Raw genomic sequence first — 21,655 nt, forward strand, 5'->3', positions numbered from 1 at the left:
AAATTAAGATAAAAATATTTAACTTTAAAAATAAATCATATATAACTTATGGATCTTATTTCTAATGTATTTATTTTATTCTAACTACAATATATTAATTTAAATAAAAATATTCAAATGTAATAAAGAATTGTTTTAATTTTGCCATCTAGTGTCAAGAAGAGGAACAACACTTGTTAAAAAGCTTGTAAAAGCATTACAACATACAATGAACATACAAAAGTATTTAGTAAAAAGCAGACAATATATCTTACAATTTAATAGCTAAATCCTAAAGGAATTATAATAAAAGACTTGAATAGATTAGATATTTTATAATTTTAAGTTATCTGTGGTCGGCCATTTTGGTATTTGATAATTTGACTATCCGTCGAATCAGAGTAGATGTTATGTTTTTATCCTACCTACAATATTATTAGTAAAATTAAAAAAAAAATCAACGTCGAACGCGTGGCCCCACTCCCGCCGCTGCTACACACGAGCGCAAACTCAGCAAGCTAGGCTCAAATTGGTGCAGAACGATCAGCTGTCACGTATCTGACGTGTTGAACACAAACAAATCTGATATCCGGGGTGCTATGCTGTTGGCAAGATGAACGGTACGTTTTACGAGCAGCTAGGGGGTGTGGCTGGATTATTCGAGCAATGGGGCACGTGTGAGCGGACGGTAGTTGCATGTGCGCTGGCTCGAAGGGTCCCCTGGCCTGGCCTAAGACTTGTACAAAGAGCTGTGGAGGCAGCTCTGCAGAGCCATGTCGAAGACGAGCGGCTAGAGAGAGATGCTAATGATGAGACTCTCCTGGCAAGTCTACTCGCCGCTAGGGCAGAAGATGATGATGAAGAAGGTAATTAGAATTTTATTTCATAAAAATGTTTAACAAATTAATTTACGTTTTATATGAAAACTGTTCTCATAAGCCAATTAGCCTTTTAACAAATTAGCTGTTGCTATATGCAGATTTTTATACTCATGTATAATATATTTTTCTGTCCATTAGCTACTTTTCTTACCTTACTTGTATATAGTGCTTTGCTGTGTTTAGTTAAACAATAATTCTTCTCTTCGTATCAACAATGATTTGTCATTTAACAGAAGAGGACAGAGCATAGTTAAAACACCTAAAAAACTTTTAAAGGTGATTGATTTTAATTAAATCAACTAACAAATCTCTGATAACTACCTACTACATAAATTTATACTTTAGTTTGTCAAGTACAAGTTTGTCTATTTAAAGTTATAACTTTATCATTATTCCAAAATAACCATATGTATATTATAATATGCTGACTAGTTGAAATGCATACGTAAATAATTAAAAGATAAGCAGTCTTACAAACAAAATTGTATTATGATTCATATTTATCCTCTGTTAGAATCACTTTGTGTAGAAATGTATTTAATAACATTTACTTAAAAATATATAAGTTATGTAAAAATAACTGTTAATAATATTCAATGAATAATTTATTTCCAATAGTGTAAATTTTAATAAAAATATTTTCAAAGAAAGTGTTTTATAAGATTTCTTTACAAATGTAACTTTCTTATAATTATTTCTTGATTTTCTTTTTAAAACTTTGTTTCGTGGTGCTCTGATTTGAAGGGTGAGAAAACCATTTCTTAAATAGCCAATGTGCCACCGACCATGAGAGCTAAGATGTTATATCCCTTGTGCTTCTAGTTACACTTACTCTAAACTTAAAACCGGAACACACCAATACTAAGTATTACTAAATGGCAGTATTATTGCAATTATATTTTATATTGTGAAATTTGAAAGTATCTATGATAAAGAACACTCATTGTCATCATCATAATTTCGGCCAATATCTGCACAATTACAAAAAATCTTAGAGCCTCAACACACTGACCTTACTCGTTAAGAGGACTTAAAAATATAGTATTTTTATTGAGATGAGGTTGTAGATGGAATAGTTTTTTAAAACCTTGCATGTGTACTTAAATTCATAGTCAGTTGTAATAGGCACAATTTTTTTTTTTATCAACTTAAAAGTTTTTATAAATTTTATCTCATATCATATCATTATTACTTTATGTTGACTTTATTCAAAGCTATTTTAGAGCAGCTGTTAAAATGTAGGCAATTACAATACAGATGCTGACTTGAAATTTTATATTATTTATTTACTTAGAAACTCAGCAGTAACTATAAACAACATTATGGAAATGAGTTTGTATACTCCATATTTATCTTTGATTAAACCACAGGGAGCATAGTATCATAAATTTGATAAAACACCCGTGTAATTTATGCCACTTATGTTAAATATATGTTATAATGTGGATATGTTTTATGGTCAATAATTAAACAAAATAAATAAGCATCAGCTAACTGTTAACTGAATCAGTCCCGTGAGCACAATTTATTGATCATGACTAAAAAAATATGTTAGTTCTGGAAATATACCACTAAGATTTCCTTAGCACTCAAACACGCGAGCTCGTCCAAGTATTAGAGCAGCAGCTACTCGTCCGCCTAACTTGTAACTCGCGCGTGTCGCAGACGGCGAGCGGCTGCGGCAGCTGGTGCGGCTGGTGCCGCTGCTGCGCACGGACAACGAGCGCGCCAAGAGCGTGCTGGTGGGCGCGGCGCCCGCGCTCGTGCAGCGCGTGCTGGACGCGCCGCGCCGCCACGTGGCGCCCGACCTGTGTCGCCAGCTGCTGTCCTACCTGCTCGTGCACCCCGCGCTCACGCTGCTCGACCAGAGGTGCGTCCCCGGGCCCCGCGCGCCGATATATGTGCTCAATGATATGTTTACTCTGTATCGGTAACTTTTAAAATATTTGACTATATCTAGATATCTAAACGTATTTTACACTAAAATTGTAAACTCGTCTGAGCCTCTATTGTAGGGGCCCTCTCTTGTAGAGGTTGCAGGGCGATTGCCCCGATTGCCCTTCTCTAAACTATTGGCTAAAATCAGAAACAGGATGTGTTCAGCAAAATAAATTACAAGTTCCATTTTAGAGTCGGTGATAATGTTGTGTATTCAATTTTACAGAACGTTAACGCAATGGCTTCGCTATTTAGAAAATCATATATCGGGCAACAGAAACACAGAATCGGTGTGGCAGCAGAGGATAGAACCGTGTCTATTACCCGACACGAACATCTGGGCGAACAACAATAGCTTTAGACGGACTATCGGCAAGAACGTCGAGTTCAGAGGGATACTAGACTCAGTAGACCAAACGTCTTATACGGACATTTTACAAGAATCCTTCTCCAAGAACGGGAGAGACGTGGACCTCAGCCTAGACGGTGAAATGTTAAATTTTGACGCGGCGATAGCTCAGCCCAAGTCGCAAAGATCGAACAGTTTAACCCCTCCTTCCACTAATTTCATGCACATGTCGTCATCTGCTGAGAACTTAAGTGATGAACCTTTCGTCCAGAAACCTAGAAGTTTTTCCCTCTCTAGTGAACATAGTTTAAGCCAATTGCGACCTATTAGTATAATGTACGGAACGACGGGGAGCGAAACCAGACTGGACGACCTCAGATCGAATAACTTCACGGAACATCCCGGCATGTCGACCGTAGCGCAGTGGCTGAAGAGTTTGAGGCTACATAAGTACGTGTGGCTCTTCACGAACATCACGTATGACCAAATGATGGCCATTGACGAGAAATATCTTGAAAAATTAGGTAAGCGTCTTCTATTTAGTATGATTGAATAGTTCCACACTAGTATCCGATGGATAGAAAAACCCGACGTTAAAAAAACTACTACTATGTTTTTTCTAAAATTTCCTATTTGCTGTTAACAAACTATTCCACCTCGCGTAGTTGCAAAAAATCCATAAATTAATGATTTAATGAAAGATGTTCAATGTAAAAAAGTGAACATTAATCATTCAAATTTGCAATTGCCAACTATCGATCTAAATATTTAAGACTATGACTATCCGTCTGTCTATTGTGTTCTATCAATGACTTTCAAATATTAATAAGAGTCATTCCTATTGGCTTCACAAGTGATCACATTGAATGCAAAACTCATTCATCCTCTATGAATGAATATGAATGTTCTAAGCAAATATTTATTACTCGCTTGAGAAGATGCTGATTTGGATGTAAAGTCTAGTCTTCTACAGAATTAGTTTACTCACCTCAATTAATTTATAATCATATATAGTATGACCGTCTACTATTCTACCAAAGTAATGTTATAATACAAATATTCCAGGTGTAACAAAAGGTGCTCGACACAAAATTCTACTATCCATTAAGAAACTGAACGAACGGGGAGCAATATTAGAAGGAATCCAAGCTGAGCTGGCTTCGAACAATGGATCGGTATTGAGGGCCCTGGAGAGATTAAGAGGAGTGCTGTTATCACCGATGCCTCCAGGGTCTGAACTTCCATCTGCTGTTGTTGCAGCTCTTGATCTTGGTAAGTTGTACTACAAATGAAAAAAATTAAATAAATTGAAATTTGTAATTTTATAGTTGCAATGAAATTAAATTAGCTGAATATCTATACAATTTAAGAAACAACACAAAATATTATGACTTGTTAACAATTATATTAAAAAAATATCTAGAAGTGAAAAGTTATAAAAATATCTTAGGACAGAAAGATTGTCGAACATAGCCCCCGAGCGAGTAGTCCCATTGCCCATAGACATTACTACTGCGAGGATGTAAAGCACACTTTCAACCAACAATATGCTGACAAAAATTGTATCTAAGATGTAAAATCTCTTGTGCCAGAAATTATCCTCGGTCACTAACCCTTTAAACCGAAACATAGCAACTTAGAATGCATCCAACCAGAAGGCTTGCATAAAATGATCAATCTTTAATAAACAAAAATAGAAGCCTAATGAATGATATAAAGTGTGTTCGACGAGTCTCGAAAGTTTTTCCCGGCGGCGTCTGTCCTTATGAATAAGTAGGATGTAATGCAATGTGAGTCCTGGAAGTGAGCTTATGGTTATGCAAGTAGCGAGAGCATCGCAGTCACGTGTGTATGCGACAGCCGCGCGAGCCGAGCCCGGCGCGCTCGACCCCGTCTCGCTGCACTGCTGGCTCATCGAAAAGGTACGCCCGCCGCACCACGCACTACTCACCGCCACGTTACACTCCCATGCGCTACGGGACACTCCTAACTGCTACGAGACACTACTAACTGCTACGTTACACTCCCATGCGCTACGAGACCCTACTAACGGCTACGGTACACTCCCAAGCGCTACGAGACACTACTAACCGCTACGTTACACTCCCATACGCTACGAGACACTACTAAACGCTACGGTACACTCCCATGCGCTACGAGAAACTACTAACCGCTACGGTACACTCCCATGTGCTACGAGACACTAGTAACCGCTACGTTACACTCCCATGCGCTACGAGACACTACTAACCGCTACGGTACACTCCCATGCGCTACGAGACACTACTAACCGCTACGGTACACTCCCATGCGCTACGAGACACTACTAACCGCTACGTTAAACTACCATACGCTACGACACACTACCAAGCCCTCGATACAACAACATACATACGTTATATTATCATAATATTGCTTTTAATAATTATTATTACTAAAACAACGATGGCCACAGAGCCAAGCTATCTCGTAATTCCGCGGCGTGTGCGCGCAGGCGCTGCACCACGAGGCGTTCTCGTGCGGCGAGCTGCAGAGCGCGCTGCGCCGCCTGCGCCACCGCCTGCCGCCGCGGCAGTTCTTCCACCTCGTGGGCGACGCGCCGCACCGCCGCCTCAAGCACAGGTACTCGACGCCCTCCGGTCGTGTCTACATCTTCCTACTGGGAATCGTCCGCCTTACCGGTGGCCGTGTCCGCAGATGGCGCACGCCGCAGTGCCCGCTGCGCCGCTGGGCGCCGCCCCCGCGCGGCAAGTCGCACTCGTACCCGCCCTTCCCCCCGCACGGCCTGCCGCGCCCCCCGCCGCCGCCCGCCGACGACTACTCCGGCCTCGACGCGCTGTGCCTGCAGATGACGGAGCAGGCCATCAACTAGGGCCGCGCGCCGGGTTTTTTATTGGACGGTGTGACTTCTATCGAAACTTGTTCGAATATTATTGAACGGCTGAGTTTGCGACGTCTCTGTATATTTTATTTCAGTGACTCGACTCGACTTTACGCTGCAGACGTTAGATCGAGTCGTATTGATTGTATTCACCGAGAATCGGATGCCTCCGCGATGAACTCGCTTTTGCATCATATTCATCATGTGAATATAAATATTTTTAATTTTATTTATATTGATTATTGCTATTGTATTAATTATAATTAATTTATAATCGGAGAGGTGTGTCGTTTTTATTTGTGAGTCGAAACAGAAACGATGAAAACGAAAACAATTGTTTACGAGAAAACTTTATTAAAAGCACATTTATTATCTGTGACGAAAACATAGACATTAAGCATCTATAGATTAAGATAAGATAATAAGAAACAATTACATCGACTGTATCCGCCTCTGTCGAAAATAGTTTAATATGAAGATAATAACATGAACAATACATTTAAGTCTTCATGTTAGATTGAAGAGATATTATAATTCACTTTTTATGTGAATTTTTGTAAATATCATGAGTTTTTTTTATTACAAATATATTAGCTAATTGTATAAATGCTATATCCTAATTTCTTTGGTGCTATTCTGCAAGTTTTTATTTCTCAGTAAGTCATTAGTGATAACTTAGCTAGGGCTAGATACTGTTATAATTTATAATTACGTTTAGAAACAATGGGTAATATAGCGGAGCTTATAATAGAATAATGGGCACAAATCGGCCTAAAACGATTAGACGGAATGGAGGTCATTTGAATGTAGATTTTATGATATTTGTTGTCTGTGGAGTGTTTGTTGACATTTATTATCTGTTACAAGTTGCACGGTCGCAATCCGGCGAGAATATTGTGCATTAACATAAAATAGACATATAAGTAATTGTTGACTGACTGCATAATTTATATAGCTAATGTTCATTTCCATAGATTATTAATTTTATTTTGTTTTTAATGGCATTATATTTATATTGTAAATCTTTGACTGGATCAAAAATTTTGATTGAATTTTGTGCAATTTTATATTAGTTTGAAATTTTCATTGAAATTCATTGAAAATAAACATGAATAACAGTATACACGTTGTGTTTAATATTATATTATTTTACTTTATTTATAAATCTGATAATTGTTTTGACAATTAATGTAGTTACTGCATTCATGAAATGAAATAACAATTCACACAAGACATTGTTTTATTTCTTGTAATTTGTTTTTATTACCATTTATTTGTAACTTCTCTTGCTGTTGCCTTTTCTCTTGCTTTTTAACTTATTCTTCTGTGATACAATGGTACTGTAACAACACCAGTACATGAAATAAATATATAGATGGGAGTATATAATCTTTTATTATTTGCCCAAAATTTCCCTCCAAATATGACATCAATCTGTAAGCCTTTCCTTATGGGTTCCTATCTTATGTCTAGCTAGATCACTCTTTCTGTAGAATCCTCTCGAACATTTGTCACAAGGAAAAGGTACAATATTGCCATGAAGCTTCAAAACATGGAAGTCCAACATTTGTTGTGATGGAAATTTGACTGTGCACCCGTTAATTGTACATTTGTATTTGTCTATGTACTTATGCCTGAAATTTATATGTCTGGCGAGAGCCTTACGCTCAGAAAAGCTACTTGTGCACAGTTCACATTTGAGTGGACGTTCCCCTGTATGTTTCCATGTATGCATTTCAATATTTGGCACATCTTTCAAACATATATTGCAGTATCCTGATTTTGATGAATGAAGTCTCTTGATGTGTAGCTTTAGATTGCCCTTCATTGCAAAGCTCCTTCCACAGTAATTGCATATGAACCTATTTACTTCTGAATGCATTCTAATGTGCTTCCTAAGGTTATTTTTATATTTAAAAAGAGTATTGCATGTTGGGCAGGTATAGTTCTTGGTACTCGTGTGTGCAACATAGTGATTTTTTAATTCCTCTTTGGTGCAAAATTTTTTATGACATGTTGAGCAGGCATATGCCCTCTCCCCTGTATGGCGAACTTGGTGTCGATGGAGAGCATTTATTTGTGTGAACCTTGCGGGACAGACCGCACATGCATATGGAGTTTCACCTGTGTGAACTCGCATATGTATCTTGATGTCATTTTTGGAAAAGAAACCCTTCCCACAAATTTCACAAATAAATTTCCTTTCTCTTTTATCTTTTAAATGATTTCTCTCTGCATGTCTTTTGAGACTACCGCTGTCTTTGTATTTCTTATCACAAGATGGGCAAGGGTATGGCCTTTCATTTGTATGAGACCTCATGTGTATCATGAGTGTTGAAGGATTAGGGCACTGGCGGCCACAAACACTACAAGTGCATGGATGTGGATCTTTAATCTTCTTTCTTATTTTAAAGCTTTTCTTTAAGCCATTTCTTTTCTTTCTTGTTTCTAAATGTAAGTCAGCATCTTCTTGTTTTATGTCACTGGATGTATCATATGGATCTTCAATGTCATCTTGTAAGAGAGAAGGGTCTGGCTCTTCCTTTATTTCTATTTTGGCCTTGCTTTCATTCTTAAAATATTTAGAATCAATTAATCTCAATTTCTTATCTGTCTCTTCACATTTAAGAATAAAACAGTAAGAAGATTCTAGTTCATTCTCACACAACTTACATATATGTATTGGAAAGTCTTCGTCTTCGGAGATTCTTATATTTTTACAACAGTACATAATCTTTGCACTTATTGGAACACCAGAACTGTAGTCATATACCGAAGTTACTCCAGGATTTGTATAACACAAACGACATATAGTCTGATTCATCCTGTAGCATGTATTAAACTTTTTAAATTGATTTCAAAATATAAGAAACAAACACTTACACTTGCAACAAGTTCCATTTAAAAATCTAGAATTATTTTTTGTTTCTTAATAGGCTATTTGATTTGGATTATTTTTAAAACTATTTTATATAAATAAAAAAATATGCAAGTAGTTATTAAAAACGCTAATTGGTCTAATAATTCAAATAACAGTACGAAGTACGAACACTCTTTACTTTATGTCATCTTGAATTCTTGACCTTTGACAATTGAAGTTTTTGTTTTGACATGCGTTTAGAAATTATTCTAGTTGAATTATTGCGAACGGAATCAAATTTCGTTATAGTAATAAAGCGTAATAGGTATCGACGTATTTTTAAATGAAGCAATAGTATTTTTTGAATTCCTATTTCAGATGATAAATTATTATTTAATGCGATTACAAATTGTTTCTAGAAAAATATGTAAAATTATAAAAATAAAAAGTAATAATTTCGAAAACCTATATACAAACCAGTAAATGGTAAAAATATGTGTTAAAACTGTGTGTTTGACAAACACACGTTTATACGATATTGAAAATGATAAATGACAGGTAATACTGGCGTTACTTTGTGTCACCTGACAAATAATTGTTTTACATGTCAAATAACCTATCATGTTTGTTTATTTTCTGAAATTTTGTTTGTTATTACTTTTAAATCATAATCACAACAATTATATAGATAAGATTAATAACAATTAAGAGTTCCATATTCAATGGACTCCTTAATTTGTAGGATTTGTCTCGACAAAACCGGCACCGTATCTGTTTTCGACAAAGAAAATGACAATATACAATACAGCGCCAAATTAATGCGTTTAGTGAACAATATCGTCTCCGAAGAAGATGGCTTACCGAGTATGATGTGCTATGCTTGTGCCAACGATCTTTCATTGGCGTACCAATTTGTCCAAAAATGTGAAGCTTCCGATAAGGCTTTGCGATGTTTGAGCGCGCCGATCGAACTATATTCCGATTTACAAACAAATATTGAACTAAATATCAAGGAAGAGGATGTAAAACGTGAAATTGACGATTGTGACGACCAAGACGATAGTTTCTCTAATAGTTTCTTATTGGAAAATTGTTCAAAAGAGTATTTTCAACAACAAAAAGAGTCTAGTACGCAAAGTAACGCAGTTCATATTATCGACGAAAGAAACATTGCAATAGAAATTGAAAATGAAACTGAAAGGCAAAATAGTAAATCAGATAACTCTTCAAATGAACAAGATAATAATGATAAAAATTGTAAAATAATTAAGGGTAAATTTCATCGAAATAAAGTCAGGCGGGGAAAGTTAGGTCCCATCCAGTGTGTTATCTGTGGACTCATGACCTCTAGTCCTTCTGCAATGGAGATCCATATGCGTACTCACACTGGAGAAAAACCATTTGTATGCACATCGTGTGGAGCAAAGTTTAGTTCTAAAGGCTTGTTGAAAAGACATAATGAAACATTTCATTCTACAAGAGAACGTAAATTCACTTGTGAAACATGTGGCAGTAGCTTTTTTAGAAAAAATGATATAATTTCACATTTAAGAGTCCACACTGATGAACGGCCTTACGTTTGTCCCTATTGCTCAAAAAGATTTAGACAAGTAGCTTCCAGAAACCGTCATCAAATAGTTCACACAGGAGAAAAACCTTTCTCCTGTCCCATTTGTAATAAAAAATTTGCCCATAAAAGTCTAGTTAAGAAGCACCAGAGTGTGCACAGCGATGAAAGGAAATATGCCTGTCATTTATGCAATAAAAGCTTTAAATCAAGACCAGCATTAAATGTACACATTGGCTTACACACAAATGAAAAACAAAATGTCTGTAGTTTCTGTGGTGTGGCATTTGCTATGAAAGGTAATTTGCAAACACACATCCGTCGAATTCATTCTGAGAAATCAGGACAATGTTCAATTTGTCTCAAGACATTTTCAGATTTAGAGGTTCACATGCGTAAACATACAGGTGAAAAACCATATATTTGTGGGACGTGTAATGCAGCATTTGCAGTCAAACGAAGTCTGGCTCACCATATGATATTTAAACATGAAAATGCAGGCAAATTTAAATGTTCCATAGGAGACTGTACTAAAACATTCCCAACGGCAACTATGCTAGAATTTCACCTCTTAAAACAACATACAAACCACACACCTTACATATGCCAGCACTGCCCGAGAAGATTTTTCCGCACCAGTGATCTGTCGCGACATTTGAGAGCTAGCCATATGGACATAAATTTCAAACCATCTATGAAACCCCAAATTTCAAAACCTGTAATGTATAGTTAAGAGCTTATAAGACTGAGTGCTAAATACTAGTCAGGTGTACAAGTACCTAATGAATAAATAAGATTTAAGAGTATTAGTGTGTAAAGATGTGATTAAAAACTATTTATTACTGGAAAACTTATGTCAGCTCCTTTAGAGCAACATTAAAATATTCATTTTAGAATATAGATGTGAAAATTTTCTCGTCGTTATATAATTTCTTATTTTTCGTATGTTATTTTAGTGTATCTATGTATTCCTAGCACAAATATTTTCTAAAGCTTAAATATTTTGTTTATGTACTTTCTGTAAGCAATGAACTGGTATTTACAACATTTATTAGATTGTCTAAACTTGAAAATAAAACCTCTTAATTAATTCGTCTGATGTGGCTTCATTTCTATATTAATGTTCCCGAAACAGCCCTTTTCCTGTGCGTCCAAACCCGGGCCCTTCGAAATTCAGTGGCGCGGAAATCCGTGGTCGAGTTTCAAACAGTCGTTAAAGATTTAACATCGGTAAAACAGTCCGTGTCGGCAATGCAGCACTAGACCAGGTGTATGCCCCTTTCTTTCTTTTTTCTACAGGTAACACTAGCCCTCTCTCTCGCTCCAATTAGGTGTGCGCGACGAGGTGATACGAGCGGCCAAAGGACGTTAGCCCGCGACCGGCTGCCGACGCGCGTCGACTCGCTCCGTCTGTCGTCAATTGTTCCACAACCGTGGCAGGTGTCGGTGCCGTGATGTGTATTCTGTGAAGTTTAGTGTCGGACTTATAACTTCTTTCCTATTCATATCGGATTGTTCTTCAAGATTTCACCATGGGTGAAGTGAGTATCTCACCGTTGGAATGCGGTGCTCCATTTGACTACGGACGCTCTCATTCTTGATCCTGATTCTAATCACAAGTTCGTAGGTCGTCGGCTTGGGACATGGTCCATGCCCCATAGTGTTTGCGTGGTAGTAGTTCACCGCTCGCGTGTCGGATTTAATTGCACTTTCATATACGGCAAATAATTGTGTGAGTTTCGGAATGTATGCTGCGTCCAGCCGGTAGAAAGCTTATTTTTCGAAGTTTTAAGTATTGTGGCGCTTGTTCGCGTCGCATCCGCTGAGATTAGCCGTGTACTGTTACATCTGATAAGTCAGCGCGGCGATACAATATCTTCGATAATACTAATTCATTTTTTAATTTATTGCCATCGAATGTTTCTGCTAGGTAATTAAAATTAGTAAGTACCTATGTACCTTATCTAGTCTACGTAATGTCGCTAATAACACGACTATCGATTGTTTCCATTTAGCTTATCAAAACCACTCAATGATATGCAGATTGTATAAAGTTTTACTATCTCAAATTCAACGATTTATAATTTCAAAGATATAAAACAATAATGTCAAAAAATATAAAACTACAAATTAATAGGTGAATCCTCGTTTCAAGACTCTTTTGACTGAGAATTCTTTAAGAAACTTACATAAAAAAGTAATTACTTAGAAGTGAATTTAATAGCAATTAATCGGTATAAGCGAGGTCGTTCGAAGGTCATCAAGATAAACACTACATACTCACCAAGTAAATAATAACAATTATATGATATTATTTGTAATATATATAATGTGAATACATAATTCAAATCATTACCATTACAGAATACAGCTGAATATTTTTTGTTGCACATTATCTAATCATAAGTAGTCATTAATTATTACGATGTATATGCAGAACTAAAAATAATGTTGCTTAGAGACGTGCGTAACGACCCTAATTAACTTAATATAAGCTTAAACCATTACAGATTCTTAAGAATATACACAAAATAACGTTAACCTTACAGAATGTCATGCAACGCTAATCTGTACCCAAGGTCAAATATTCTATCTCTGAAATAATAAGTATACCTAATTAGCAAAAAATGCGTGTAAAATATTCATTCGCGTATGTTCGCAAGTTACAATTTACCACCACGGCTACATTATAACAAATTGTTGTTTACTATATTATAAACAATAAAATTAAAAAAGATCCCTATTTATTTTAGAAAGTTTTCTTGATATACTTAAATGTTATATAGGTACGCATATTATTATTTTTTGTTAAAAACAAATAAGTAGTAATATTTTAATTAAACATCTGTTCTAGAAACGAAAACAAAACGGTTTTACGATTAGTGATTTGATGAGTCATATTTTATCAGTTATTTACACTCACGACATAAAACTTTGTATAAAATTAAACATTAAATGCTTTTTTTAAAGTTATAAGAGTCGCAATTCAATCGCAAATGTCTCGCGTGTATTCTTGCATTTGTGTCACTTTGTAAGGTCAATATGAACCAGTGCGCTACTATTGGTAAAGACCCAGACAACATGTAGGTATAAAAATATTACATACTTGGCAACATTGCATAACTAGGTTACAGTCACGTTCGCGAACTTTTCGATTTGATAACTAAAATACAATGTTATACAATAAACGTGTTTTCGTTTTTACAGTCTATGCTAAAAGAGGACCCGCTGTCGAGAATTCAAAGGGAGATCATAGAAGTAACAGAGAGGGAACGGGAGTTCAAAGAGGGGCACTTCAGAATCAATAGACTTATGTCTGAATCTACGATTGATATGACCAGTCAGAATGGACATCTTAATGGCGATGCAGACGAAAAGCCGCCTAAGACCCTTAACAGAGCCGTCTCCACGTCTCACCTTTTAGGTCCCATTTCGCCCTCTCCACCCAATACGCCTGCGCTTTTAAACACAAATGGCTACACGCGCCGGTTTACGCCTCAAACTGGAACGAAAGGAATTATGCAAAGGTTTATAGCAAACAAGGGTAAGTTACCGGTAACCTCACCTACGACACCTACTGCCGTAATTCAGCAGCCGCTTGTCTTCACGCCTATCACAATCGCGCCCATCTCCGCTCCAGCCGTGATCAGCCGTACCCCTGAAGGAAAACCCGTGCGCAAAGGCTACGTGCCGGTAGAAGAAAAAATACAAAAGGAACTGAGAGAGATGAAGGACAGAGAACATGAACTTAAGAAAATGAGAAAGAAACAGAAACCTTTCGATATTGAGCTAAGCGACAACGAAACAACTTCCGAATCGGAGGATGAAGAAATTCCTATGCCGGGGAAGTTAAAAGCTACGAAATCTATAGGCGAGCTATACGAGGCGCTTAACGAAGAACTGAGGTCTCCTTCGCCTAGAAATAGTTCAGGTAACGAGTCATTGGGCAGCTTGAAGCCGGCTAAATCATTGGCAGAATTGTGCGATCTCGGACCTGGTCAAGAATTCATGGCGCCGAGCTCAACGCGCCTCATAGCTCAGTGGGAATCCATAATACAGCAGAAGCAGGAAGCCGGAGCGGCCTAGTTATAAACTAAATGTTAACGGGATAAATGCGTAATGTTAGGGCGTGTGACGCCAAATATGTTTCGTCAATCAAGATCGCTAGCGAGCGGAACCATGAGCGCCGAGTGTGTCCGACTGTCGGTATACTCATTAATGTGTAAACGTCACCTGGTGGATAGTGTAACGGAGTGATCGGGATATTTAAACCGTTTTGTAGGTCTAAAGCTTGTTTATCGGTCAAATCAAGTGACGGATAAAATCGTCTGACATCGTCAGTTTAATTGGGCAACATATCCGATCGATTCATTTAGCATTCGATCGAATGTGGAACAATTAATTTTCTCCAGAACGCGAACAATGCAAATGATGGTTATCCGTAGGAGTAATTATCTCGGTGTTGGAAAGCAGGCGACACACGACGCGGGTTCGTCTCCGATGTGAGTAAGACAGTTTCTTCCTATTGTTCGATATTTACAGCCTACTGAAAAAACAGTGATGGATTTTTTGCGATGGCGCTTTCCCGCAACATAGCACTGCAGCTTAATCGCCTACCACACGTAGTGCCGTATGAGGTCTCAATCGACGCCGTGGGAACCAGTGCGGGTTGCTAACAACGATAATTGAAATTTGTTTGTGTATCTCCCGCGATGTTCTCGTTTGGAACATAAACGCTTTCTCGTTCATTCCCGTTCCTGCTATCATCAGCTACTTTTGTAACAATTTATTGTGTAAATAACGTGTTATAATTTTATTTAATCGTTCAAGTCATTCTCTAAAAGTATTTCTGACTGAAATTATTTTAAGATATGTTAATTGTTAATTATTTTACTGAGCCAACGTTAACTTTACGTCGATATATTTTTTTTCTGTAAAGTAAATGATTGCGACTGTCAGTAGTTACTTTCGATCAGTGCAATTAGTCGTCGATAACTGCCGGCTTGTATAATTCCTATCAAATTAAGAAGTACTTTCACATTATGCAAAATAACCGACTGTTTTGTTAGATCCATTTGGGTAAAACTGATCGAAAAATATAAAAATATAAATACAAGGCTATAATTATCAAACATTAATTTGTTACGCGTGTCGGAAATCTGGTAATTATGTGGTGTTAGTCGATACTTAGGTTTCAAAATAGTTAAAGCGAATCACATTAACGCAGCAGGACTGCCGGTGCCGGGATACTTAAACTTCGAATCGATTGAATCATTTAATTAAAAATGTATGTATAAGATTTCAATCTTTTAAATTTAATACTATTTATACAAATTCATATTTATATCTTTCGATCAAAGAGATAAGGTTTATATAAAAGCCTAGTACATAATATATTTTAAAATCTTGTTAAAAAATCTTTGAAAATGAAATTGAAATGTAATATGTCCTAAGATGCAATATATATTTATACATAATACAATGATCCTTTTTAATGTACTTAACCAAGTCAATATATATACATATTATATTATATACTTAGTATATTAGATTTTATTATAGATAACTAATAATAAATACATGTTCAAAGATAGATTTGTTAGTGTCAATAGTATGTGCCTTATTATAAAATCGATACGTAATATTTCTGCACAATTTAGATATCATTAAATAGATATAAAATTTCATTTTTTTTTGCTTAAATAACTTAAAGCCATTAGTTTTTAGTTGGGCTTAAAAAGTCGCCAATATCTGAATTCAAAACATTTTTACGTCAAAAAAATTCAACGATATTGACAAACTAATGACAGTTTGCATAATAATATTATAATCTGTAGCGAAGTTAAAGCTTGTGTCGATGATATTCTTTGTCTATGGTAAAGCCTGACTTAACAATTTAAGCATAATATTGAAATAGTCAATTTAAATTAATGTTGTAGTTAACAAATATTACAATTACGTTTGAGATTGATAGTTGTAACATCCGATTAATGTTAAGTCTTAGTTTCAATTCTTTCTGTCTGTGCCAGGTGATGAAAATTTGGCTTATTTTTTATTTTTTTTATTTATAGACAACTAACAAATAATGCCTTGTCGAGCTATCGTCATTAGTAAACATATAAATATCGTGTAACTACTTTTTACTTTGTACTTACTTATTTGGTGTACACAATCTCGAGAGGCAGTAGGATAATTTAATAAAGGTCCAATATGATAAAATGTCTACTGTATAAATATTCGTCTCGTCGAGAATGTAACCTCCCAAAACCCGTAATGTGATAAAATTGCCTTATTGTTAAAACGTTTTTCGTATTTATATATTTCGTAATGAAGATTCCTATTTATAGTAAAAATATCTTTAATCTTAAGTTTACAAAGTAAATATTTATAATTTATATTGTGCATAACAGATGGAATGTTAATTTATGTTAAGGTTTTCGCAATAAATACATCGTCAAATGAACTCGTCTCTTATTACCTGTGATCTTGTCTTTCAGATCGTCGCAATCGTGTTCTCAAGTTTCGTTATTTCAAACGTGTAACTCACACCAGTCGCCCGCGCCGGTGCGATAAAACATCGCAGGCCTAATTACGTCAAATATACATACGTCACTAAAACATACTTGTAACGGGACCGCGTGTCGCGTTCGAACATGGTTTTTTAATCAATTATAAGTTGGACCGTTACTGCATATATGTATATTAATAGGTGTCATCTCAGGGACTTACTGTATTCTATTTTTACAGAAGCATTATTAAAGAATAGTAAAAATACACGATCAAAGTTCAGGCCTAGCAATAGATAAGTCATGAAGTTTTAATCGTCAACATTCAACGAGTTGACAACAAGAATAAATTAATTTGGTACTACTGAATAGGAACTGTAGAGTTATTATGTAAGAACAAACTCCTAACTCAACACAGGACACGATCGTGAAATGTCAAAAAGTTAATGCGACATTGATTTTAATAAAAAAATAACATTTATATGATACACGCATCAAAATATCACGTTGTCTGTTTTCAACATTTCAAGATTTAGATATGAGTATTTAGAAGAGTCAACAGCGAAATAAGACAACAAAAAACGCGAAAATAAATACGGTTTCTATTTAATTAGGCGGGCATGCCAATGGACCTGACAGTAAGTCTGGCAGTCACTACCACCAATAGATATTTTCACTGTAAGAAATATTAACCATTCCTTAAATTGCCAGTATGCCTTGAGAACTAAGCTGTCATGTCCCTTGTATTGTGATTATACCGGCTCACCCCCTTAAACTGAAGCTCAATAATACTAAGTTGGCGCCTGTTTGGCGATAGAATATGTAAGTGAGTGGTAGCTACCCATACTGGATTACATAGACACCTACCACAGAGTAAATGACATTAAAGTATATGAAGATACAATTAATACAAACAGTTATAAAACAATAACCTAAACGAACGCTGTATTTCTGCCAGAGATCATATTAAGCGTGTTGTGAACAGGTAACTTATAACGAGCTGGTTGATGACGATATTAGTAATTCTTCTTCATTGACTGATATCTAAATCTACGATAGATCTGTATATAACCGGCATAGAAAGTCAAGTTCTAAATCGAGATCTTCCACGTTTGGCTATATAGGACCTTAATTTATTATGATAAAAAGTCATTTAAATGTATATGATAAGCGTAAATGAATTAATTTTTTAATTAGACGTTGTTAATATTGTGAAATGACGAGTTTCACTCGTTACGACACTAATTTCTGAACGGGACTTTTGGTTTTTATGGAACAGGAATTGGATTTTAGTACAAATGTAATTAATTGCTTGAATTTTTTAAGGAGGATGGAACATCGGTTGGAAGGAAGGAGATTATTTGTTGGTTAATTTGTAATGTTATAATTATATTCGTTAATTTCCTTTTCGTATTATAATTACCAGTTACCTCGTTTACTCTATTAATATGACTTTGTTAATTAATATCAAATAGGAGGTTTAACATAAATGGAATTTAAAAGTTTAATTTAAATTATAATTATCTATACATTGCGAAATTCTGTCTCATTATGAAACTTCGACACTCTAGTTCCGATTGAATTCAAGTTAACCATACTTACTTCTTTCGCGACGTACACGCTCACTAAGTAGGATTTTTGGAAATTTTAACTTAAAGGGGACTAAAAGACGTGATATTACCCGTACAAAGCCGGGCACAAATACTTAATAATAAAGTTGAAGTCGCCTTTACGTCAACAAACAGCTAACTATGTAGGTACTGTAAGAAGATTATGAATTAATGATGAATTTCACAAATGTTATACTCGTTATATAAATAGAATGAAAAATTAATTTACAATATAATTTATATACAAAATACATGTCTGACTTTTGCCCAACTCCCGTCGGCGGCGCCGCACTCGAGTAAGAACTTAACTAACGTAACGTCCTTGAAAAGAACAGCAACGGGCATGCGGCTCCTTTAACCTTGCAGTTGCTAAGGAACAAAAAAGTTTTCAAATATCTTTGTAGTTTTGGAACTGACAATTATTAGATTATTCTCTATTAATTTACTAACAATTAAGTTAATGTAATTGTTAGTAAAATATTTAAAAAAAAAACAAGTTTAATATCAAAATTGCTAAATGTAGTCTTATTATATAAAAAACATAGATTTAATATTATAGGTGTACTAGGGATGTGTAGCTGCAGGTTCCAAAAGGCTTCCTTACTATTGTCGTCCGCAATTCTAGCATAACTTAAAGTTTATTGGAGAGGCTAATAAGAATATTAGTTATTATTTAAAACTGGGCATCGAGACTATTCTTTAACTGATAATAATATAACAAAATGAAAGGTACGAAAGAATATACGAATATAATATAATATATGAAAATACGAAGAAAGATAAGAAGTGATTTTGAAAAGAAATATTATAAACTTACGAAAACCAAGAGCACGACAAATGAGCTCATTAAAAACACCTTTTGATGCCGATAAGCGAAAGCTGTGTAGAATTATAACATTCGTGTGGTAACTCGATGCAAGTGTTCAACTAAGGCATAAATTTTACGGTCTTCGCTTCATCATTTATGATAATATCAAAGCTTAAATTGAAAAAACAAAAAGAAAAATTTAATAGATTAAAATGTTTCAACACGATGGTCAAAAAATCTATCCATCTCTGTATGTTTTATGCCGCTGGTAACAAACAGCAATATAAGATAACATTAAGTAAACGGAACTGTTATGGGCGCCTTATATTCATCATTATTAATAACACTACTGACTAACTACAACGCTACTGCTAACAATTAATACACAAAACATATTACGTTGTGTTACTAAATCAGAATGTTCACAAATATAAGCATAAAGGCCGTTAATTCGAAATTTTGTTCATATAAATTTTACTGAATTATCTATTTTAATATATAGTTAATTTATACGAATTACATATATTAAATATATTATCATCTTTGAGTTTGTGCATGTGAATTTAAACGTTACCCAAACGCAATAAAGTTGTAAATACTGTATACATTCGTAAATTATAATCTTGCTTCTCACTTTTTTTAACTTAACCAAGTTAAATGAAAGCGAATACATTACCTTATATTTTTTTATAAACTGAACACACGAACGCAACCTTTACAATGAGGATAAATCGGATACATCTTATAAAACATAATTGTAAATAAATATTGTTGGAAGAAAAATGGAAATCCCGCTGGATTTATTGGGTTGGTTATAAATGTAATAAGAATTTTGACATTGAAATATACGAATAATCACCAGACCCAATACACTGAACGAGTGGACAGCCCACGTGCGTGCACTCGTTTCGTTTCGTTTCGTTTCGTCAATCATGTTTTATCATTTATATATAATAATATATTTAACGCTCCTCGATTACATGATTATTTCTTATTTTCAATAATTAGAACAATTAGTAAGCCGTTGACTCAGTTTTTAATATATTAAAAGTGAAAGTGATTGTTTATATGTTGCCAACTTTCACGAGTGTTTTCCCCATACGTTTGCGAATTAATATTCCGATAATTTGACACAAACAACTTGTCATATCGACCGAAGTAATACGAACCTTGCCTACACCAAAATCAAAATACATTTGTTTGAGTAGGATCTTCGAGTATTCTTTAATCGTCATTGCGCAAGGTTAATTTGGTTACCAAGTTTCGAAATGTAGATTCCACCGAGAAGAACCGACAAGAAACTCAGTAGTTACTCTTTTCTGGCAATAAGTTTCATTATTAAATACAGTAAGTTACATACAATAAGTGTTTATACTTTAACAACAAAATAGCTTTTTGTTGTGCTTTAGTAAAACTAAACACTCAGTGATTAAAAATTCATTAAACAGATAAAAATATTTCATTCATACTTTTAACAATATTTTAGTTTAAAATTTATTTATTTGTTTGTTTGTTTTCTATTGCAATCGATGTAATTTTATAGCTCTTAACTATAAATGAATATTTTACTTGTCAAATCGTGAATGATTTCATCGAGTTGTTTTTCTTTTATTTATCGCAAGATGGTGACTGTACAGTAACACGTCATCGATATTGAAATAAACTTTGTAGTCATCATTTTAACGAGGAGGTAGTTTTCATTCAATTGCTTTAGGATGGCAGACGATTAACCAGTGATTCTGTACAATTCACTTCGTATCTCACTAGTGAAATATTGACAACCGATTATAATACCGACGATATACGTGTGTTCTATAAATTTTATGAATATTAAAATGAAAGTCACATAATATCATTTTCTGATATTTCACGCTTGTGTTCTGTGGTGAGAGCGGATTTTTTGATTTACAAAACACCTGTAATATAACCTTTTATAGTCTATGACGGCGATAGTGAAATTACAACGTAAATGTCACTTAATTTATTTCTATAATTACATATTCTACAGGTCTTAAATAATTTCAGGAAGGGGGCGAACAAATTCTATGAACCACCTCGTCAACGCGCCATCATTCACGTGGCTTGAAATTTGATACGCCTTGTGTCCGAACACAGGTTCATAGACCTGTCATACTGGCACTCAGGTCACACTGTAAAACTATTTAGCAATAGGACAATTGGCTGAAACCTTTTCATATGGGGCTGCACAAAGATCTCATCATTTTAACACTGTGTTTATTTAAAAGTTATAAATTTTAAAATGGATATTTATGCAG

At 35.1% G+C, this 21,655-nt stretch overlaps 4 protein-coding genes across 7 annotated transcripts; 3 read left to right on the top strand and 1 right to left on the bottom strand.

Annotated features, from left to right (window-relative positions):
- Positions 1–342: 342 nt before the first annotated feature.
- On the top strand, positions 343–7,417 carry LOC113394757 (protein Smaug). Of its 4 annotated transcripts, XM_026632186.2 has the most exons (7): positions 343–845; positions 2,526–2,730; positions 3,025–3,671; positions 4,213–4,419; positions 4,972–5,069; positions 5,642–5,769; positions 5,845–7,417. In XM_026632186.2, the coding sequence occupies exons 1-7, from the start codon at positions 593–595 to the stop codon at positions 6,017–6,019; spliced, it is 1,713 nt and encodes a 570-aa protein (XP_026487971.1). In that variant the 5' UTR covers positions 343–592; the 3' UTR covers positions 6,020–7,417. The 4 variants fall into 4 exon arrangements, with proteins under 4 accessions (XP_026487971.1, XP_026487968.2, XP_026487969.2 ...); XM_026632183.2 differs by having other exon boundaries at positions 5,642–7,417; XM_026632184.2 differs by having other exon boundaries at positions 4,975–5,069; positions 5,642–7,417.
- On the bottom strand, positions 7,251–8,935 carry LOC113394760 (zinc finger protein 227-like). Its single transcript, XM_026632188.2, has one exon. It carries the CDS (start codon positions 8,850–8,852, stop codon positions 7,458–7,460), a length of 1,395 nt encoding a protein of 464 aa, XP_026487973.1. The 5' UTR covers positions 8,853–8,935; the 3' UTR covers positions 7,251–7,457.
- Positions 8,936–9,498: 563 nt separating this feature from the next.
- LOC113394759 (zinc finger protein OZF-like) lies at positions 9,499–11,448 on the top strand. Its single transcript, XM_026632187.2, has one exon. It carries the CDS (start codon positions 9,611–9,613, stop codon positions 11,186–11,188), a length of 1,578 nt encoding a protein of 525 aa, XP_026487972.2. The 5' UTR covers positions 9,499–9,610; the 3' UTR covers positions 11,189–11,448.
- Positions 11,449–11,797: 349 nt separating this feature from the next.
- On the top strand, positions 11,798–16,918 carry LOC113394761 (uncharacterized). Its single transcript, XM_026632190.2, has 2 exons — positions 11,798–11,996; positions 13,663–16,918. The coding sequence occupies exons 1-2, from the start codon at positions 11,988–11,990 to the stop codon at positions 14,539–14,541; spliced, it is 888 nt and encodes a 295-aa protein (XP_026487975.2). The 5' UTR covers positions 11,798–11,987; the 3' UTR covers positions 14,542–16,918.
- Positions 16,919–21,655: the final 4,737 nt, after the last annotated feature.

The sequence above is a fragment of the Vanessa tameamea genome, chromosome 15 (genome assembly GCF_037043105.1).
Source record: "Vanessa tameamea isolate UH-Manoa-2023 chromosome 15, ilVanTame1 primary haplotype, whole genome shotgun sequence".
NCBI lineage: Eukaryota > Metazoa > Arthropoda > Insecta > Lepidoptera > Nymphalidae > Vanessa > Vanessa tameamea.